The 21,025-nt window shown below is 63.7% G+C and overlaps 5 protein-coding genes across 6 annotated transcripts; 1 reads left to right on the forward strand and 4 right to left on the reverse strand.

Moving 5' to 3' along the window:
• Window positions 1-135: 135 nt before the first annotated feature.
• NHP2 (NHP2 ribonucleoprotein) lies at window positions 136-1,430 on the forward strand. Its single transcript, XM_064724638.1, has 4 exons — window positions 136-310; window positions 414-483; window positions 553-658; window positions 1,155-1,430. The coding sequence occupies exons 1-4, from the start codon at window positions 166-168 to the stop codon at window positions 1,278-1,280; spliced, it is 447 nt and encodes a 148-aa protein (XP_064580708.1). The 5' UTR covers window positions 136-165; the 3' UTR covers window positions 1,281-1,430.
• Window positions 1,431-1,637: 207 nt separating this feature from the next.
• On the reverse strand, window positions 1,638-7,094 carry N4BP3 (NEDD4 binding protein 3). 2 transcript variants are annotated; one of them, XM_064724635.1, is made up of 5 exons: window positions 6,910-7,094; window positions 4,426-4,869; window positions 3,690-4,244; window positions 3,256-3,513; window positions 1,638-3,056 (listed from the first exon to the last, which is right to left on the reverse strand). In XM_064724635.1, the coding sequence occupies exons 2-5, from the start codon at window positions 4,837-4,839 to the stop codon at window positions 2,484-2,486; spliced, it is 1,800 nt and encodes a 599-aa protein (XP_064580705.1). In that variant the 5' UTR covers window positions 4,840-4,869; window positions 6,910-7,094; the 3' UTR covers window positions 1,638-2,483. The 2 variants fall into 2 exon arrangements, with proteins under 2 accessions (XP_064580705.1, XP_064580704.1); XM_064724634.1 differs by lacking the exon at window positions 6,910-7,094 and adding an exon at window positions 6,457-6,610.
• A 2,523-nt stretch (window positions 7,095-9,617) lies between these two features.
• On the reverse strand, window positions 9,618-12,155 carry B4GALT7 (beta-1,4-galactosyltransferase 7). The gene is made up of 6 exons (XM_064725267.1): window positions 12,061-12,155; window positions 11,562-11,915; window positions 10,848-11,073; window positions 10,544-10,627; window positions 10,277-10,381; window positions 9,618-10,113 (listed from the first exon to the last, which is right to left on the reverse strand). Exons 1-6 carry the CDS (start codon window positions 12,105-12,107, stop codon window positions 9,958-9,960), a joined length of 972 nt encoding a protein of 323 aa, XP_064581337.1. The 5' UTR covers window positions 12,108-12,155; the 3' UTR covers window positions 9,618-9,957.
• A 268-nt stretch (window positions 12,156-12,423) lies between these two features.
• On the reverse strand, window positions 12,424-16,525 carry LMAN2 (lectin, mannose binding 2). The gene is made up of 8 exons (XM_064725217.1): window positions 16,373-16,525; window positions 16,174-16,292; window positions 15,977-16,094; window positions 15,646-15,725; window positions 14,370-14,531; window positions 13,565-13,679; window positions 13,054-13,173; window positions 12,424-12,921 (listed from the first exon to the last, which is right to left on the reverse strand). The coding sequence occupies exons 1-8, from the start codon at window positions 16,512-16,514 to the stop codon at window positions 12,761-12,763; spliced, it is 1,017 nt and encodes a 338-aa protein (XP_064581287.1). The 5' UTR covers window positions 16,515-16,525; the 3' UTR covers window positions 12,424-12,760.
• A 1,183-nt stretch (window positions 16,526-17,708) lies between these two features.
• On the reverse strand, window positions 17,709-19,763 carry LOC135453694 (ADP-ribosylation factor-like protein 3). The gene is made up of 6 exons (XM_064724990.1): window positions 19,658-19,763; window positions 19,178-19,321; window positions 18,974-19,090; window positions 18,823-18,873; window positions 17,951-18,136; window positions 17,709-17,878 (listed from the first exon to the last, which is right to left on the reverse strand). The coding sequence occupies exons 1-6, from the start codon at window positions 19,673-19,675 to the stop codon at window positions 17,831-17,833; spliced, it is 564 nt and encodes a 187-aa protein (XP_064581060.1). The 5' UTR covers window positions 19,676-19,763; the 3' UTR covers window positions 17,709-17,830.
• Window positions 19,764-21,025: the final 1,262 nt, after the last annotated feature.

The raw sequence follows: 21,025 nt of genomic DNA on the forward strand, positions 1-21,025 counted from the left end.
GATGGAGCGCGCGGCCGGGAATGCTCCAAACACCGCTCGCCATTGGTCGTCCCGGCTGTCTGTCACTGCCAGAGCGGTTCCTATTGGCTGTCGGAGAGCTCGCGGGCGTGTGTCCCGGCCGCGGCGCGGCGCGCGCCCCGGAAGCGGATCCGGCCTGTGGCGGCCATGGCGCGAGAGAAGCCGGAGGCGGCCGAGGCGGAGGCGACACCGGAGCTCTCGTACCGGGAGCAGCTCGACTTCTTGAACCCCATCGCGCAGCCGCTTGCGTCCCGCAAGCTCACCCGAAAGCTCCTCAAGTGCATCAGGAAAGGTCCGGCGGCGCCAGCGGGGAGGGGCCGGGTGATGGCGGTGGCGCGGTGCGGTCCCGCACGCTCGGTTCTCACTCAGCCCCTCACGCCGTGCTTCTCTTGCAGCGACCAAGCACAAGCAGCTCCGCCGCGGCGTGAAGGAGGTGCAGAAGTTCATCAACAAGGGCGAGAAGGGGTAAGTGCTGCCCTGGCCCCGCGGGCCCGCGCGGCCCCGGCCCGGGCGCTGACACGGCTGTGCCCGCAGGATCACGGTGCTGGCCGGGGACACGCTGCCCATCGATGTGTATTGCCACATCCCCATCATGTGCGAGGACAGGAGCCTCCCGTACGCGTACGTCCCTTCCAAAACGGTGAGTGTGGGGCGGGGGAGGAACCGGCCCTGGTGACAGGGAGCACGGTGAGGAGCCCGGGCTGTGGCCGGAGCCTTCCCGGGAGGTGCAGATCCGGTGCTTGAATAAAGAACTCGGTGTTTGTCTTTGACTGAGGCACAGAAGGGACGGGGAGAGGTGTACGAGTGTCCCACTGTGGAATCACAGAGCTGTTTGTCATGATCGAGTTCCTGCAGCAGCTCCGGGACAGAGCCAGCACATCTTTGCCAGGCTTCTGTGGGCTGCGGTCGGCTCCTTTGCAGACAGGGAGTTCTGGGGGGGCAGTCGGGTCTTTGGAGCTTCAGCCCTGGTGCAGGCAGCTCTGTAGACCCACTCTGGGGAAGAATTATGGCACATGAGCCAGATGCCAGTCCCTTCTGCCAGCCCAGTTTGTAGGAGACAAGCTGGGGAAAAGGTTCCTGAGGTTCTCACCTCGGGAAGGGAGCTGGCCCCCCATTGTCTCCCTGTGTTCCCTCAGGACCTGGGAGCTGCAGCCGGCTCCAAGCGCCCGACCTGTGTCATCCTGATCAAGCCCCACGAGGAGTACCAGGAGGCCTACGACGAGTGCCTGGAGGAGGTGTCGGCCCTTCCCCTGCCGCTGTGAGAGCCGGGGCCGGGCTCTGCCCTGCGGGGCCCTGGCAGGTCCCTGTCCCCCTGCCTGGGGCCGCACGGCTGTTTCTGGGGACTCTGCCCAGAGGACTGATGGGGGGATGCTGAGTGCTGTGAGGTCAATAAAGGTGTCTGTGGGTTTGTACAGAGTGGTCTTGGTGCTCGGGGGAGGACTGGGGGGTCCAGGCTGGGTTAAAGCGCAGCGGGGACAGGGGTGAGGCTGCCTCGGGAGCCTGCCGGGCTCCACCGTGACTCACGGCAATGCCCCGCCCGTTGTACCGCCCAGCCCGGCCCCACACCCCCAAACTCACGGCCAGGAGCCCCCCGACCCCGAGGGAAGCAGAGCAAAGGCTGGGAGAGAGAAATACAAGTTTATTGCAGGAATGGGGTGTGGGGCCAGGCCCGGCCTTCACGTGGTTCTGCTGTAACACACACAAGAGTGTGGGGCTCTCCTTCCAGCACCTCTGGGCTCCCCAGCTCCCCCTCACCTCCCCTGGGAGGGGGGACCCCAGCTCTGCCCCACCTCAGGCACATGCCCCAGTCCTTTCTCCCACCCCAGTTCCTCCCAGTGTGGCAGAGCACCAGTTCCCATCCCTCCTTGCACAAGGCATTCCCCCATCTCAGCCCGAAGAAAGCTGCACCAGCCACCTCCACTGCAGAGCAGCTCCACACTGGGGGCACGAGAAGCCCCAGCAGAGGTGCTGGGGCAGCTGCCCCCTCCCAGCAGCACCAGAACTCCTCGGGGTTTCCTCCTCTGCCTGCCCAGAGGCACCACCAGCCCCAGGGCCCTGCTGACAAGACAGCAGCAAGGCAGTGGGGTGGGGGACAGGGCTTCAGCTTCTCCTCACATAAAGTTATGGGTTGTAGGAACAGGGGCAGCAGAGCAGGAGGGACAGGGAATGTCTCACAGGGTGCTTGGTTTCTGCCCTCATGGCAGAAGGAATCACAGGGCAAACACTCCTGGAGTCAGAGCAGGGAGCACATGCAAGACCCCCACCCTGGCACAGATGACCCCCCGCCCTCCAGAGACCCCACCAGAAGGGCCTGAGGTGCTGCAAGAAGGAGAAGCTCCCCTGTGGCAATGGGTCCTTCAGGCCAGGGCAGCGCCGAGCGGGGCCAGTCCTTGTGCACACCCTGAGATCGTCCCTTTGCAGCGGCAAGAGACCTTCCCCCTTCGGTCCCACTGGCGTCCCGTCCCTCAGATCTTGGAGGACTCCACCCGCTCGATCCAGGGCGAATCGATCCTGACATCCCTGGGCTCCGCCCGCAGCTGCCGCAGCTCCCGCTCCAGCGCCTGGCTCCGGTGGTACATCTCCATGTAGCTGGCCTGGAGCTCCCGCTGGTACCGCAGCACCTTCTCCTTCTCCTCCTGCCACGTTTTCCTCTCCAGCTCAAAGTTCACGGCCTGCAGCTGGCCCTGACGCCGCTCCCGCAGCAGCTCTGCCCACAGCCACTCCACCTGCCGCTCCAGGGGCTCGGCCGAGTCGCTCTGCAGGCCCCGGCACTTGGAGTCATCAGTTTCGCAGCCAGGGAAGTCCTGGCACGACGGCATGGGGTCATCGCCCAGGGGCAGCGAGGAGCCGGGCTCGGGGGGGCTCTGGAAGGAGTCTGCCAGCTGTGCCAGCTGCGAGTCCCTGGCCTGGACCTCTGCCTTGGCCTCCCGCAGCTGCGTCTTCAGGCTGAAGATCTCCCCCAGCTTCTGAGCCATCTCCTCCTGGGTGTCCCGGAGCTGCTGCTTCAGCAGGGAGATCTCTGCTGCTTTCTGGCACACCTGCAGGGCACAGCGAGCAGTGAGGCTGGGGGAGCAGGACCCCAGAGGTGGCAGCACCCCAGGCTGTCCTCCTGAGAGACCATAAGCACCACACGTGGCTCAACCCTCCTGTACTGTGACCCTGAGTGACACCAGAGCAGGGAACTGCTGCCCCCATCGCCAGGAGGGTGCTGAAAGGAAGGAAAGGAAGGGGACTCACCTCCCACTTGGTCTCCTCCAGTTTGGGGCTGCCATGCTCGCCCTGGGGCTGCCGCAGCTTGCTCTCCTCGCACTGGCACTGCTGCAGGCTCAGCTCCTCCTGCAGCCGCTTCTTCTCCTGCTGCGCCTTGTAGAGTTGCAGCTGCAGCGCCCGCTGCCCGCGCTGCGCCTGCTGCATCACCTGCTGCAGCCGGGCCATGTACATCTGCTTCAGGTCCTCCAGCTCGTCCAGCCACAGCCGCTGCTTGTCCTCAAACGCCTGCCAGCACAGGAGGACACTGGTGAGTGGCTGTAGCCCCAGGAGGGACCCCAAGAGGTCCTGGGATATTTGATCCTCCCGTGCTTGGCCATTCCAAGCCCATCACCCACCACGGCAGCTCCTTCACTGCTCCTTCCACCCCCACATCCCTGCCTGGGGCACCCAGCACAGCTCACCTGTGTGAAGGGGTCTTCAGTCTCGCTGAGGCTCCTCTTGAGCTGCCTCAGCTCCCCTCCCGTCTCCTGCAGCCGGTCCTCCAGCTGCTTCACCGCGTCCTCCAGCGAGTAGGAGAACTCGTAGGGCGGTGGGGGCTCGCCGGGGCTCTGCAGCCTGCTCAGGGTGGCCATGCTTTTGCAGGACAGGGGCATCTTCTCAGGGGCCAGGGTATCCCTGGGGCTCCGGGAAACCCTGTCCAGGGAGCCCCCGATGTGGTTGATGTGGCCCATGGAGGCGCTGAACTGGCTCTGGGCAGGCTTGAGGCGGGAGCCGTAGGAGGGGAAGCTCTGGATGGAGTTGTGGCTGGAGTCAGAGGCCTCATCCAGGCTGATGGCGTGGAGCAGGTGGGTGCGGAGCGGGCCGTGCTGCGGGGCCGCCGTGCTGCTCTGCGACAGCAGCGTGTGCAGGCTCCCATTGCTCTTGGACAGCTTCTGCCCCTTGGACGAGGACAGGCCCTGCATGGAGACCAGCCCCTTCCCAGCCACTGCCTTGAAGGCCGAGGGCCTGATACGACACTGAAAAACAAGAGCAAGGTCAAGCATGAGCCTCTACACCCAAAGAGAACCCACACACTCCCAGCTTCATATCCCTGAACATTCTCAAACCCCCACATCCCATCCAAAAGGGTGCAGATCATCCTGCTCCATCCCCACCCTCTCGCAGACCAGGCTGTATTTCAGGCTCTCACAGCCTCACCTTGTCGAAGCGGCCCCGCTCCGGCAGGGAGCTCTTGGAGAAGTCGGCCCCGCGGTGATGCTCGCGGGAGCAGCGCTCGGGGGATCGGTTCTCGCGGTCGCTCTCGTAGTCCCGCTTGTAGCAGGCGCCCGATGTCTGGTGCTTCCGCTCCGCCCGCGTCTCCTTCTTGGCCCCGTGCAGGTACCCAAAGAGCTCCCGCTGGTTCGGCCCCTTGCGCAGCAGCCCGTCGGGCTGCCGGAGCCCCCGCGAGCCGCCCAGCGGGGCCCGCAGCTCCAGGGGGGACAGATCCTGCTTCTCCACCAGGCTGCCCACGCTGCCCATGCTGCCAACCACGCCGACGGGCTCCGAGGAGAGGTAGGTGCCGAGGACACGCGTGTCGGGCTCACAGGTCACAGGACCCTGTGCTGCTGCCATGGAGAATTAGAGAAAAGCCCAGAACCAGCGCTGCCGGGGAAGAGACAGAGTCAGCGATGCCGGGCAGCCGGGACACACCCCCGGCACCCCCTTTCCCAGCCAGCCCCAAGGGTCCACATGGGCTCCTGGCACCGGGATGGATCTGCCATCTCCCGTGCGGCTTCCCGGGGGACAGGGCACAGCCGGCACGGAGCGGGGGCTCCCCGCCGCTGCCCCCACCACGGAGCAGCGCCTCCTCCCACACCCAGCCCCACCTCCCGCCCGCGGCCGGGGCCGCCACCAGAACAGGCACCTGCCGCCCAGCCAGGCGGGCGAGTTCGGTAACCGGCAGCACCTGCCCAGGCCTGGCGCCAGCCCCGGCCCGGCGGCACCAACCTCCCCGCCGGGACCTCCGGCTGCGGACCCCCTCTGGAGACCGCCCCAAAACGCCCCTGGGGATGCCCACCAGCCTGGCCTCCCCGGGATGGGCACTCTGCGGCACCGCGGGGACACTTCCCGCACAGCACGGGCTCTGCAGCTCGCAGGGGAACCCCACACAGCCCCCTCCATCCTCCATCCACAGCATTCCCTCCCCAGCCCGGGCAGGGAGCAGGCGGCCACAGCCCAGCTGCTGCTGCTGCGTGCCGGGGACCCCGCGGCCGGACATGGCGAGGGAGGGCGGTGGGAAGGGGCAGGATGCTGACGGGACAATGCAGCTTCCTGCGCAGGTGGCCGGGGGAGGAAGGATGAGAGGATGCCTTCGGCCTCGGCTCTGGCTCCCCAGCGCTAGGGAGGGGACGATGGCCTCACATCAGTGCAGGGGACACAGAGAGTGTGGCAGGGGCGAGGCAGAGCCCCCAGCACCGCTCCCAGCCTCGCCGAGGGCTCCGGGGCCGGGTTACACCCAGGAAGCTGCCCTGGTTCTCAGCACCACGCGCCGGGTAAACAAACACCCCGATTTTAATTGCTGCCACGCACAAACCTGTCTGACAGCTCCCGGCCTGCGCTGTCACCTCCCTCTGCGAGCCCAACACCTGCTCCGGGCACCGGCACCCCACCAAGGGCACCGGGGATGGACCCTCCGGAAGGATCGGGGCTGCCTGCGGCGCCACCGGGCGCGCACGGGGATGGGGGACGGGGATGTTCCCATGCTGGGGAGGGGGGGGAAGGATGCACATCCAGCCCCCGGCTTTGGGGAGCAGCTCGGCCGAGCCCCGCAGCGGCTCCTCCCGGCACAGGCGGCCGAGGAAGTAGGTCAGGTTGTGGGAGGTTTGGGAAGCGCCGGGGGAGCCCGGGGGTGTCCTGCCCGCGGCAGGGAGGGGAGCACCCTCCAGGCGGCAAAACACCGGTCCGGCCAGCCTGGCTCCTTCGCGCTCTGCTCCCGATCCCAGCCGTGCCCAGGCAGGATACGGCCACAAACCTTTTCCCTTTCCCATTCCCATTCCACCCAGGGTTGGAGGGAGGCGGGCGCGGGTCCCGCGCAGCCCCTCCGCGCCTCCCGCGGCCCCGCCGGAATTTCCGGCTCGGAGAGGGCGGAGGGCGCAGCCGGTGCCCGGGCCCGAGCCCGGGACAAAGCCCCGCTGGCCGCGAGGAGGAGGAGGGGGGGGATGGGGCCGGGGCCGGCCGGGCCGCACTCACCATGCCGGCGGCGCTGCGGTCCCGCTCGGCTCCGCTCCGCGCTCCTTCCCTCGCCGCGTTTGAACGCGCCCCTCGGCCGCGGCCGCGCGGGGCGGCGGGCGGAGCCGGCACCGGCAAATCGCGGCGCGGGGGCGGCGGGACGGGAGGGGCGGGAAGCAGCAGCAGCAGCAGCAGCAGGAGGAGGAGGAGGAAGAAGAAGGAGGAGGAGGAGGAGGAAGGAGGGGGACGGCCCGGCCGTGCCCACCATCGGGGCGGGGCAGGGCAGGGCGCGCTGGCTGCGTGCGGCGCCGCTTGCGCGGAACCCCCTCCCAATGGCGGGGAGAGCCCCGCAAATCCCCCCAGCTGCAGCTCCGGGACCGGCAGCACCGGCGGGCTCCCGGTAACCCCTGACAGGCGGGCTGGTATTCCCAAGCATCGCCCACCAAGGGTGGAAAGAAATAATTTGCTTCGTACCTGCGGCGTGGAGAGGGGTCTCGACTCCACGGGACACTCTCTGTGCCGTCCTCCAGCAGGGCAACCCCGTGTCCCCCCCTCGCAGCAGCACCCGCGGGTGGGCAGGAGCCTCACAAAGCCCGGGGAACACAGCGTACCCCCGTGGGGTTCCCGCCTGGCCTGGCGCCAGTGAGACGGGACACGCTCCATCCCCATGAATCACATCCTGGAGCCGGTTTTGGCAGCCGCAGGGAGCGAGGCTCCCGGCACGGGTGGCCCGGGTCAGCGGTGTCGCTGGGAGCAGGACACTGCAGCACAGCCCTGCTCCGGTACCGTCTGTGCCCGGCCCGGACCGCCCCGTCCCCAGCCCGGCACGCCCGCTGCCCGCTCGCTGCCAGCTCCCTCCGCCGCACACCCGAGTCCTCAAGCTGTGCTGCCAGCGCTCTCCCACACGCACACACTGTCCCGGTCCCTGCTCGCCGGGCTCACAAGCTGGCAGCGTGCTCGGTGCGCTGCCAAGGCACGCTCCGCTCCCTCGGGCCTCAGCCCCCGTTCCCCGCAGCTCCTGAGGCACCAGCGCGGCCTCCGAGCACGGGAGCCCTTCCCAACGGTGCCGTGTCCCACCCTGCTGGCCTCAGGACTGTCTGCCATGCCCTGGCCCTCTGCCTGGAGCTCAGCTCTGAAAGGGCCCCGCTGGCATCACCCCACGGGCTGGGACCGGGCGGGTTCAGCGACGCGGGTTCAGCTCACGGGGTGATGCTGCTCACAGCCTCACCCCTCTGCCCGTCTGCCCCGTTTCCTGCTCCTCCTCGGGCTGCACACCCCGAGCACGTCTGCCTGGACAGCAGCTTCCACAGGGAGCCTGGCCCTGCCCGGGTCACTGCACAGCCAGGGATGTCACCTCCTCCAGGCAGAGATGCTTCAGCTTCCTCTGAGTTTTTCCCCAGTCCCCTCTCTCTGCTCGCCTCACCCACCCTGTGCTCCCCTCTGAGATACTACAGCAATTCCACGAGTCCACCAGCAAAGAGCTCTGGAACAATCCACTTTATAACAACCTGGCAATAAAAGCCATCAATTGCTGCCCCTGCTTGAACAGTAATTGGGACCCCAGAATGGGGGGGTCACAGAGGGGCAGGGCTGGCCCTCCAGGGGCCCACTCTGCCCCTGAGCATCCTGATGCTTGCTGAGAGCATGAGAACGCCGGGAGGCTTTGGCTGGGCTCTGCAGGGCTCCTGGGACGGCAGGCAGGGTGTGATCCATCCGTGAAAGGCAATGGGGAAAACTCCATCCCCTCCCGCTGGGCCATTGCCGAAACCGAAGCGTGGGGGGGGGAGCAGAGCCGAGCGACCTCCGAGTCACATTCAGGGCTATAAAAGGAAGCCGGGTCTCCAGCAGGGTGCCTCTTCCACAAAAGCAACCGGGGGATGAGGGGGCTGCGAGCAGAGCTGAGAAAAAGCTGCCAGGCAGCGGGAGAGGAGCCTGGAGCGCTGAGCCAAGTGCGAGGTGCACATATGCTCTCTGTTTCTGCACAGCCACGTCTCCATGAAACCTGCCCCAATTTGTGTCATCTATTTTGAACGGCACAGAGAAATGCTTTGATGTGCCTCCACCAGCCCTGGCTGCGGTTCAGGCACCAGGAAGGGGCTGCCACACAGATGGCTGATCCCAAAGCTGTGCCATGGACAGGCAGAGTGGGGCTGCTGGGCCAGTCTCTCCCTCTGGCTGCCCACAGCAAGGGCATGGCTGGTCCTGGAACACCTGTGGAGAAGTGCAGCAGCTGTCCAAGCTCACCAGCACCTTCATGCCAGATACCAGCACAAAGACACCTGATACCAGATACCAGAGCTGCTTTGGAGCCAGCAGGCTGGAGAGGCCACCAGGAGCTCTTGGACAGCACAGCCCCACAGTGCCCCAAGGCTGAGCCTGCTGCTCCCACGCTGCAGAGCAGATCCTCACCATCCTGCACCACCCTGACACCCTGTCCCAGGGCTCCAGACTCCTCTCCCAGCTCCAGAGCAGCACAGAAAGGGGGCACCAGATCCCTCCAGACACCCCATCCCACAGCCCCTACAGGGTACATGAGCCCTGCACTTGGCTGATGCTTTTTTCCCTCCCTCCCTCCTCTCTGGAGCTATTAATCTTCCCAGGATAGCAACAGCTTCTCTCTGAGGATGCAAAGCAACCACTCCAGGAAGTGGCAGGCAGGAGACGAGGACAGAAGGGGCCAGGAAACGCAGAGGGCCTGGTGCCAGAGCTAGTGGTGGGGCTGAACAGAGAGGTACTGGCTGTTCAGCTGGGTCTGCCCAGCCTGAGGAGGCAGCAGCACCCACAACCTGTGCCAAGACCCCAAAGGAGACATCCGATTTTCCAACCCCCCCAGAAAGGCTGAGGCAGCACACACATGGAAGGCAGGCAAGGCAAGGAAAGCACAGCCAGAACTCTCCTCCTCACCCCAGAGAGGTCCTGGCCTACAAGTGCTGACACCCAGCAGGGCTGTGGATGCTGGGGCTCGGGCACGGCTCAACCACAACCACTTCCTGCAGTGAAATGCCAACAGCCCAGCCCTGGGGGCACTGAAGAGGCACCATCTCTCTCCCAGAGCCCATTTCAGACTGGCTTGGCCTCGGAGCCAGAGCAGCTCAGGGCTCACCTGTCACACAGAGAGGAGCTGGGGCCAAGCCAGGACAGGTGTGCTGAGGGAAGGTGAAGGGAACAGGAAAATGGAGTGGTGCCAGCACAGCCCAGGGCATTCACAACTCACAGGTGCCCTGACAGTTCTTTATTGTCCTCAGAGCTGCGTGGCAGCTCAGCCACGTCCAGCACAGGAAAGCCACGTCCTGCACTGCCCTGGGAGGCAGCACCAGCGCCTGCAGCGACACCAGCGAGTCCCACTCTCAGCCTCCTCTGTAGCTCCCAGCAAAGTCCAGTTCTCAGCCCCTTCTGCTCCTCTGTGTCTCGCCAGCACTGCCACGCTCATCCGCTGCAAACCCCTGCCTGCTCCAGGCAGCTGCACGGCAGCCAGGGAGCCTTGGCACCAGCACAGAGCCACGACTGGCACAGGGGATGGGCTCAGCCAAACGTGCACCACGGGGTCTCGCTCATGTCACAGTCCAGCAGGACATTGAGGACGGTGCAAGGGGCTCCTGCCACGCTCAGATCCGTGCGTGACTCGATTCGGTACCTCACGTTGTTCAGGCCTCCCTCCCGATCCACCTTGAACTGCTCCTGAGGGGGAGAGAGACTGCTCAGCCCAGGCTGGCAGGGAGAAGCACCCAGGGCCCGGGGAGGGAGCCAGAGATGGCAGAGGAGGACAGGAGCAAGGAGGGCTCAGAGCACACGGTGACCACAGCCCCAAGGTCCTGTGGCTCTCCTGGACCACAGCTCTCACCTGTTTCTGTGCAGCAATGCGCTTCTGGTCTCTCTTCCTCCAGGCTGGGTCGTGCAGGTGCTGGAAAGTCTCGTATCCAGTTGTGATTCCAGAGGGACGACGGACCTGGGAGAAGAGCAGAGCTTCCATAAAGCTACTGGGAAACTCCTGCACCAGCTGCTGGAGCACAGGGCTGCTTTCCCCACACCCCAAACTGGGTGGTCACAGTGAGGGACAGGTGAAGAGATGTAAAAAGTTTCAAGGCAGGAGGGGGCAGAGACCCCTTACCTGGAGACCAGCTCCTTTGATACGTCGATAGAACTCATCGTCCTCCCGTCCCCAGCCCCAGAAGCGGTTGGACATCCCATTGCACTGCAACGAGAGCAGCACCATAGCAGCCAAGGCCCAGCACAACTCCACAGCCTCAGAGGAGCACACACCAGCCCAGCCTCCCCTGTCCAGCCCCCAGCAGCTCAGACCACAGGCCCTGTCCCCAAACCATTTTAATTTCCGTCCCCACTTCCCAAGTTCACCATGACAATGCCATAGCTGCTGCTCCAAACTGTCCAGGACATCCCACCCAGGAGCTCACCAGCTCGTAGTGCTGCTTGGTGAGCAGCAGGATGCCACCCACGTAGGTCTTGTAGTGGTAGAGCGGGTGCAGCTCGGGGGATGCCACGTGGAAGGGCCCTGCCTCGGGGAAGCTGTAGTCCAGGTGCTCGTTGAGGGGCAGGAGATCCACGTCGTGCATGGCGATGTAGTCGGTGTCGTTGCCGCTCTCCAGGAAGCCCACGTTGATCAGGGATGCCCTGTTAAACCTGCCAGGGGCTGGGGGCTCTCAGTGCCACCAAGCAGAGCAGCCACTGCCCCCACATCCCCCTGCCACAATCATCAATGCTCAATTTCTGACCGGTCCCCAAACAGGGACACATGCAAACACAGCTCTGCATCCTGCACAGTGAGCTGGGGGTGACAGCATTGCCAAACACCCTGTGGCCTGTCTCTCACCTCCACAGTCCCCGTATGTTTGCTGCTGCAGACCTGTGACACTGGGGAGAAAGCTGAAATACCCGAGGATAAAGGATAAAGCTGAAATACCTGAGGATAAAGGATTCTATGCTCAGATTCTATTCTTGCTAAGGAAGGAAGAAGCAAACCAGCACTTTGTCCAGAATGAGCAGCTTTGGGGAGAGCATCACACACTGCCCCTGACATCCCATTGCCCTGGTCCTACACTTCTCTGCAGCACCCTCCCAGCACTCCCAGAGCCTCGGGCAGGACCCCTCGGCACAGGCAGACGCCATACCTGAAATGATCCACTTGGTTGAGGATGAAGATGCGGTGGCGGATCTTCTTCTTGCTGAGGAAGCGGTGCATGTAGGGCACGAAGGCCAGCAGCTCCTCGAAGCGCTCTCGGAAGGGCACCAGCAGCGCCAGCCGGTGCGGAGCCCACGACGGCTCCTCGTGGGGCGGCAGCGGCGGGGCCGGGGCCGGGCAGGGCTGCCGGGGAGCGCCCCGGTGCTGCCCCGCCGGTGCCGGGCCCTCGCCCGAGCAGCTGAGCTGGAGCCAGAGCAGCGAGGCGAAGCCGAGCAGCAGCGCCAGCAGGAACAGCGGGAAGGCGGAGAGCCGGCCGGGGAAGAGCCGCAGCAGCGGCGGGGACCTGCGGGATGGAGCGGGGTCAGCGCACCGTGGGACCCCCGCCCTCGCACCGGGACAGCATCCCCCGAGCCCGCCCAGCCCCCGGTGCGAGCCCCAGTACCGCCCGGTGCGGCCGGGCTCACATCCCCGGTACCGCCCGGGCTCACCCTCCGCCGCGCAGCCGGAGCGCGTCCCTGCGGCGGGCCGGGCCCATCGCCCCCGGCCCCGGGACACGCTGGCGGCACCGCCGCTCCCCCGGAAACACGGCCCCGCTCTCTTCCGCCGAAGGGGCGGGACGGGGCGGGACCGGCGGCCGGGGACATCCCCTCCGTCCCGTCCCACCGCCACCCCCTCCCGGGGCTCCGCCGGACAGCGCGGGGACGCCGCGCCGCATCCCCGGCAATGCCGAGAGCGCAGAGCCACCCGCGGAGCCCTTGGGATCCTCCCAGGATTCCCTCCCTGCATCCCCCCAGTCCCTTCAGCACTGCCCACCCCGCTCCCTTCTCTCCCCATCACACAGAGCCAGAGCCTCGGGTGGTGTCAGTCCTTTAATGCCCCACTCGCACCCCCTCCCCTCAGCCCCTCATGTTCACACCTGCCCCGGGCAGCACAGCAAGTCCCAGCAAGGCGGGGGGAGCGCTGGAAAAACCGGGGAGCAACCTCCAGGCTCCCTCACCAGAGCTCTGGGGAGCCAGCGGGCACCACTGCCCTCAGTCCAACCTGCGGGAGGCCAAGGGCCAGGCAGGGGTTACAGCCAAACAGACAGGTAAGAAAATACTTCTGGTATTTCTCAGAAACAGCATTTAGAAACCACAGTTTTTTTACAGCTCCCCATAAAAAAAGATGGGTTTGGGCACAGGTGCCCCACTAGTAGAAACGCTTGTTCCGCTCCTGGCGCTTCTGGAAGACCACGGCTCCCACCACGGCGCAGACGATGATGCCCAGCAGGGCACAGAGCAGGAGCAGGAACACCTTCCAGCCCGTCAGCGGCCCGCTCCGGAAATTCCCCGTCGGGTCATCCACGTTGTCTGCAAGGGAAAGAACAGCTGCAGACACCAACAGAACCTCGGCTCCTGGGGAGTTCTGCCGGGTGTCACACCTTCAGTGCCTCCCAGACCTCCCAATCCCCCACGGAAGGTTTCCAAAGCCCACAGGCTCACCTTTGGGGGATTTCAGGAGGCTGACCCTCGGCTCGATCTTGGTCCAGTCAACGGCCTCATCTTCTACAGGGTGCTCCACCATGAGCTGGAACAGCTTCATCGAGATGATGTCATGATTGTCTAGGGAGCAATCATAAGCAGCAAACACCATCAGAAGCTCTGAGATGTCCACACACTCAGAGCACCCCTCAGAGCGTCCTCTGCCAGGTCCAGTCTCCTTCCCTCCCAAGCCACCCTCATCCCCAGGTATCAAACTGCAATCCACAGATGTTGTTTAGCTCTCAGGTGCCTCCTTTCCCCAGTCATGGGTCCCAAAAGGGTTTCAAGAGCCCAGTGAACAATCCAGACAAAGGAAGCAATGGAAACTATCCAGTGCATCCAGTGTTTGAATCCCAGGATTACATTTTTAGGGTTGGAAGGGACCTCTGGAGATCCAACCCCCCTGCCAAGGCAGGGTCACCTAATCCAGGCTCCAACCACCACGTGTTCCCCTGAGCAAAGCCCCTCTCACCAGAGAGATCTCCAGTGCCAGCAGAAGCACCAAAGAAGTACCCGGTTGGCAGCTGCACCCCTGCGATGTCGATGCAGTTCTTCCATTCATTCTTGTCTTCCACATCAGTCATCACCTGCACAACCACGAGAGTCACACCAGGAATGTTCAGAACCATGGGACAGGCTCCACCCTCCCTGCTCAAGCAGGGCCATCCCAAATTGTAGCCATATTTTCTGAAAAATCCTTTCCTTAGGATTTTTTCTCCTGAGAAGCAGAGAGGGCTCAGGAACAAAATGTAAACATTGATTATCTGCTGCTGTGGAAGGCAACAGGTGCATCTGTGATTGGTCTCATGTGGTAGTTTCTAATTAAAGGCCAATCACAGCCCAGCTGGCTCGGACTGTCTCAGTCAGTCACAAGCCTTTGTTATTGTTCCTTTTCTATTCTTAGCTAGCCTTCTGATGAAATCCTTTCTTCTATTCTTTTAGTATAGTTTTAATATAATATATATCATAAAATAATAAATCAAGCTTTCTGAAACATGGAGTAAGATCCTCATCTCTTCCCTCATCCTAAGACCCCTGCGAACACCGTCACCCCAAATCACAGAGACTGTGCCCAGATGATTCATTAACATCTCCAGCGAGGGACACTGCACACCCTCTCCAGGCAATCCATCACTTTTGGCACGCCACTCTCCTGCCTGGCTGCACCTCTTTTGGAGATGGAAGTGCCAGAGAAGCACTGGCTGAGCCTGGAACAGGATCTCCAGCCCCTGTTGGAGCCAGCCCTGCTCCTGAGCAGCTGTCCCCCATGCTCTCACCGTGAGGCGGCCGCGGGAGTAGCGCACGGCCAGGAAGGTGTCGTGGTTCTGGTTGCGCAGGTCGGCCGAGCAGCCGGCCAGCTCCGTCCAGCGCCCGTCCTTGCTGTGGTCGTAGCTCAGGGAGCCGTTGTTGACCATGGCTGAGATGTAGGGGAACACACGCTGTGGGGACAGACAGGGGACACGCTGAGGGAGCTCTGGGGCACAGCCGGAGCCCGCGGGGTGGGAGCAGGGCCCTGCTCTGGCACAGAGCACGGGATGGGCACGGCTGCTGCTCCACCTAAAGCTGCTTCTGAACCAAGGCAGAGCTGCCTAAAGCAGAGCCTCCCTTCCTGAGCTCCCATTTCAAGACCCCCACCCTGTGATTCTGTAAACAAACCCACCCTGTACTCCATGGTCAGGGCAGCCAGAGTGTCCCACACTTGCAGAGTGGCTTGGTAAAAATCCCAGAATCATTTAGGTTGGAAAAGACCTCTGAGAGCATCCAGTCCAACCTGTGACCAATCCCCACCTTGTCAGCTACCCTGACTGCCACATCCAGTTGCTCCTTGAGCACAAGCCCCAGAATGGACAGAAATCTACATAAGCAGCAAAACCACACACAGGGTTTTGTGATCAGTGGATTACCTACACCAGGAGAGGACAACTGGAGGCAGGAATTCACCTCCCATGAGCATCAAGACAACAGGGAGATGGGTCATTTCCAGATGCTTCATGACTTTTTTATCATGGTTTTGATGGTACAGACCCCAAAGCACAGTTTTGTTTCCTGACTGTGCCATAATGAGATCCACAAACACAGAGCAGGACACAAGAAAAGGATCCCCAGCTCTCACAGGACTGATCTGTCCCATGGCCATGGGGAATTCTGGAGCAAAAAGGCAGCCCAGGAGTTTCTTTCAGACACACACATGTTGCAAAGAGAAAATAAGGGCAGAAACATCATGGGATGAGTATCCAAAGCCCAGAGGTCAGGGAATAATACTCAGGATGAATATTAGCAGGTGGTGCTGGGTTTACACCAGCTCTGTGCCTGCCCTCCTGCACAGAGAAGATGCCTTGGAAACATCCGTGTAGCCAAGAGCAGCACAAGAAAGAGCAAGGAGCTGCTTATCTCCATTAATGCACACAGACTCTTCTCTTTCCCAACTCCCAGGAGAGGAAGAGCAGACCATGCCCAACTAGGGAGAGGCTTTTCCTTGAATCAGGTGAGAAGCACTCGGAGCAGGAAGGGAACAGCCTGCTGGGCACTGCACAGGCTGCCTGGAGCACTCACCTCTGTGGCCTCATCATTGGGATAGGTATCAAGGAAAATAGCCAGTCCATGGAAGTTGTCCTTGCTGCCAAATACAGGACCTGGAACAGCGCAGAAGAGTGGAGAGAAGAAGAGACAGAAGGAAGTGAGAACGTGTGCTCAGAGAGTTCTGAGCTGTACGAGCTGTTGGCTGCCAAGCAGGTGGCTGATGGCACCTGCTGCCCGGGCAGAGCACACGGGGACACGTCAGCCCAGCCTAGCGAAACCAGAGCGGGGAGCTGCGAGCCGTGCCTGCCCAGCTGCGTCCGGGACGGGCCCCGTGTGCTGCGGGCCAGCGGCTCCCGGCACCGACCTGGCGTCAGGCGCTCCTGCGTGTACCACAGCGCCAGCCCGTCCCCGTGCAGGTTCTTCTTGCCGGCTCCGTGGATCTTGAAGTGCACGTGGAGCTCCCAGTCCTTGAGGAAGCAGGGCTGTGGGAGACACCGAGCCCCGTCAGGCGTGAGGCGCCAGGCCCGCGCCGACCCCCGCCCGCCCTGCCCCGGCTCTCACCACGCGGTTCCAGATGGAGCCCTCCCGACTGCGCTCGTCGGGCGTCAGGCGCACGTACTGGCTGGTGACCATGGTGCTGCCCGTGAAGTCCCACAGCGGCATGGCGGCGGAGCCCGCGCCTGCAAAGGGACCGACAGAGCGCGGATCAGCCCGGGCTGCTCGGGGGGCGCCCCGAGCGTCCCCCCGGCCCCGCGCTCACCCTGGTACGGCTTCATCAGCGAGTGCTCCCGCTTCAGGTGCTCGCTGTTGCCATCCGTGAGCTCGGCGGGCACCGGGCGCGGCCCGGCCAGGGTCAACAGCAGCGCGGCCGCCACCACCAGCCCGCCCGCACCCGCCGCCATGCTCCGCTTCCGCCTTCCCCCGCCCCGCCCTCAGGCCCTTTCGCAACAGCAGCAGCCAATTAGAAACCCCCACTCACTGCACTCCCGCCCCCAGACGTGAGCGGCATCGCTGTCCACCTATGGCAGGGGAGGAGGGCGGGGCTAGCGGGGCGCGCAGCATCCCTAGTGCCGCGGGAGGCGGGAGCAGGGGGCCAAGCGGCCTCACGGCGTGCTCTACGCGTGCGCGGCGGCGCTGGGCGTGCCGGGAGGTGTAGTCCGCCCGCCTGCCCCGGGCCGCCTCACGTGCGCGGCTCGTGCCTCCCGCGGGACACGTGACCCGCCCCAACGGGTCCCGGGAACGGGAACAATGGGATCGGGAACGGCCCCGGGATGGGCACGGGGAACGGGGACAATGGGATCGGGAACGGCCCCGGGATGGGCACAGGGAGCGGGAACAATGGGCATGGGCACAGCCGGGAACAGGGCCAATGGGATCGGGAACGGCCCCGGGATGGGCACGGGAAACGGCAACGGGAATAAAGGGCTCAGGAAGGACAGGCCGAGGCAGCATGGAGGAGGTCACAGCCGCTTTATTGAGGGTCGCAGGGCAGCCCCCGCCCCGCCCCGCGGGTCTCCCCTGTCCCTCCGCCACGGCAGCCGCGGGGGCCGGGGAGCGGAACCTCCCGGTCCTCCGGATGGGCACCTCCAGCCCGGCCACAGCAGCTCTGGTTGGGACACAACGCGTGTGGTACCAACAGGGACAGGGTACAGGGACCCCTGGGCGGCACCGGGCACATCCCTTCGGTGGTGGCCGGTCCTGTCTTCGTGCTTGTCCCGAGTCCTGTGCGCACATGGGGACTCCCCTGGCCAGCGAGAGGTGCTGAACGGAGGCAGCACCGGTCCCATCCTGCGGGAGCACAGGGGACACAACACTCGGGTGCCTGGCGGTGCAGCCAGCGCCGTGTTGGGGTGCCTGGGGTGCCCGGGGCAGTGTGTGGGTCACAGCAGCCCCTGTGGGGTGTGACAGCAGTGTGGATGCACAAGTCCTGGGCAGGTTCTCGTGCTGGAGGTGTGGAAGCCCTCAGCACGATGGGACATGTGCTTCCCTCCAACAGCACGGGGGCTGCAGGGGATCAGGGGTGTGAGGAGCCCGTGGAAGCCCAGGAGGCAGGGAGAGGGGAAGCCGATTGATTTGGGGAAGACTGGGTGGGAAAATCACCCGAGCCTGGCAGTCTGAGGCTCAGGGCCCAGCCGAGGCTCAGGGGAAGCCGAGGGACCAGGGGGTTGGCCGTGGCGTAGGGACCTGCAGCTCAGTCCCGTCTGGCACTTGGCAGCTCTCACTTCTTCCTGTTCATGATCTGGCTGGAAATCCAGTTCATCCCATCCTGGAGGGAAGAAGGATGTGAGCGCAGGCCCTTGGGCCTAGCTCTGCAGAGCCCACAGGCCCTCATCCCTACCTGCACCCCTTCCCCAGACAGGGCCGAGCAGGCCTGGATCTGCCACTCCCGGTCCCGGTAGGTGTGCAGGCTCAGCCCCTCTGCGATTTCAGCTGCAGGTGCTGCAGTCACCAGGTCCTGCTTGTTGGCAAACACCAGCAGCGGAACCCCCGTCAGGGACTCGTCCTCCGTGAGCTCTGCCAGCTCCTGCCGAGAGAGAAGCTTCTCCCAGGGCTGCTGCATGGGCTGGACACCTCAGCCCTCCAAATGCCCCATTCCTCCTCTCTGGTGCTCATGGCAGATAAGGAATCTTGGCATTCCAAGGAAGAGAAGCTCCCAAAGGAGCTTCACCTCCTGCAGCTCCATCAGCCCAGGAGCCCCATGCAGGGCTGCTTGAGCACTGAAATCCTCCCAGCCCTGGGAGCCCTGGGCAAAGGGCAGCTGCAGGAGGCTCCTGGCAGTGCCGAGCTGTCTGGCACACCCACACGGCCGTCTGGTGCCGGAACAGCCGGGGCTGGCACTTGGAGTCTCACCTTCCCCTCTCAGAGCTCCAATCCCAGCGTTTGTAGCTGAATTTGCTGCTCATAAACCTTTGTTTGGCCGTATCACTAACTGGGTGCTGGATGGGACGAGGGCTGGGGACTGAGGGGTCACTTTCACCAGGGACTGTCACCCCTGTGCTTGGAGCATCCCAGCTCAGGGGGAGCTGCAGGGCCATGGAGTGGGGCATCTCTGCCTGCTGAGATCTTGAGCCTTCCCTCAGAGCTCTGGGGACAGCATGGCCCCCCCTGCAGCACTGCCCATAATTCAGAACAGCTTTGCCTCCCCCTCATCCCCACAGAGGTGGTGCCATACAGATCTGAGCCCCAGCACGCCACAGCCACCCGTCATACCTGCCCTGTCTCCTCGAAACGCTTCTGGTCTGCGCTGTCAATGACATAAATCTGCCGTGGGGACAAAAGGGACAGTCAGGGGCTCCTGCTTGCCAGGCTGCACAGCCCTTCTGTGGGGCCCACACAGGCCTGGGGGTGCTGCCCCACTCACCAGCAGGTCTGTGCTGCCCAGGTACTTCTTCCAGTAGGGCCGGATGGAGCGCTGCCCCCCGATATCCCAAACGTTCAGCTTCAACCCGTGGGACTGCACGCTCTTGATGTTGAATCCCTGCGTGGGGACACAAACCCCAGTGTCATCCAGGGGATGGGTGTGCCCTGCGCCCTCCGCCCTGCCCGTGGCCCCAGCAGCCTGTACCTGTGTGGGGGTGATGGTGCTGACCTCCTCGGACGCCAGGCGCTTCAGCAGCGTGGTCTTGCCCGCGTTGTCCAGCCCCAGCAGGACGATGCGGAGCTCCTGCTCCGGGGATCCCTTCAGCCTCTGGATGACGGAGAGCAGCCCCTGGGGGCAGGGGGTGCTGGGGGAGCCCTCTGGGGTGCCGGGCCCCTTCTTTGGGAGGGGGGACTGGGCACGCTGCTGGCTTTGGGTACCTTGTGTCTATGGCCTGAGCGAGCATCAAGGCCCGGCTCCCAAGGTGTTCAGGCTCGGGGTGGCCCCACAGCAGATCTGCCCAGCCCCAATTCCCCCCTCCCCGTGTGTGGGACCACTCCCAGCTCCTGGGCACGCTGTGGGGCCATGCCCCAGGCAGAGCCCTGCTCTGCCAGCCCTCCTGGCAGCACTGAGAGCTGGTGCTGCGTTCCCCCCTGGAGCCGGTGGGATGTCACGGACCCCGCTTACCTTCTGCACATCCCCCATGGTCCGGGAGTGGCTCCGGCCCGCGGCACCGCCTGGGGAGCTGCCGGGGGCTCGTCCCCGGGGCCCGCCGGTGGGTTCGTGACTGGCACGCTCCCCGTTGTTCCCGGGGGAGGAAGAGGATTACGGGCTCCGGAATTAGCTGCTGTTCCTCCATTTACCCACAGTGTTAAATAATGCCCTCGGCAAATCCTCCAGCCAGCTGTCGCCCCGCCGTCGCCTACCCCCGGGATAAGCCAGGTCCCCCCGGGCTGGGGCACTGGGGCACAGGGCATCCCCCTCCCCACGGAGGATGCCGTGCCCAGGCACAGGGCTGGCACAGCCTCACACGCTGGGATACCTCACATTGAGGCAACACCAACTGTCCCCTTGCAGGGTGGCAGAAGAAATTGCTGAGCTTGCTCGGGGCCACGTCAGCGAGTGCCACAGCTCCCCAGTGCTGCCCAAGGGAAACCACCAGGCCCTGGAGCAGGTTGAGGCTGGCTTGGCAGCAGCTGGAGCTTGGGGATGACACAGGACCAGAGGGGCTCAGACACATTCTCCAGCAGCCCACCCCCAGCCCAGGTGGGGTGAGGGGCTCATCTGTTCTCCGTTTGGATTAAGTGCATTAATTAAGCAATGTCTTTGATTCCTGCATGCTGCAGTTCCATCCTCAGATCAGGTTTCCCAGCAGAGAGGTTGTCCTTGTGGTGAGGACCGTGAGTCACGCACTCTTGGAGAGACATTTTTATTTATAACTCTGGTGGCAAAGCCAAGCCAAACAACACAGCCACACTCCAACAAAGCAGAGGGGAGCAGCACGATCACCCCTCATCCCACTGCTGCTCCATGCAGTGGCAGGGGGCAGAGGGGCAGCCACAGGTGCCACCCTTTGTTCCCCTCACCCAGAGACCCTGCCAGCCCTGTGGCTCCTTCTGGTGTTCTGCTTTTCTGCCTGCTCACGGTGGGAAAGCTTCATTTTTTTCTGCATAGATCTGCACCCAACTTAATGTTAGGGTTCTGCTTTTGCTAGGTTAATCACCCACCTTACATCCCCGTTATTAGCATTTCCCTGAGCGGGTTGCCATGGTGCTCTGCGGTTTATCCTGCGCTCTTAGTTACTGAGATTTCCTAACAAATAACCCAAAATATCCTCCACTGGTTTGTGGTTGCTGATCAACATGGAACCCCGACCTTAGGAGATGGGCAAAACTGCTTAGGCATCACTTTGGTGACTCCAAGCTGCACGTCCACTGCTCCTCCCTGCCAGGTCCTGCTGGCACGCACAGCACAGGCAGCCCTCCCCAAACGCTGCTCCTGGGGCCAGCCCCACACGCTCTGTGACCAGGGCAAGTGGCACCAGGCTGGTGGCAC

Source organism: Zonotrichia leucophrys, chromosome 13, assembly GCF_028769735.1.
Source record: "Zonotrichia leucophrys gambelii isolate GWCS_2022_RI chromosome 13, RI_Zleu_2.0, whole genome shotgun sequence".
In the NCBI taxonomy this organism is placed as follows: domain Eukaryota; kingdom Metazoa; phylum Chordata; class Aves; order Passeriformes; family Passerellidae; genus Zonotrichia; species Zonotrichia leucophrys.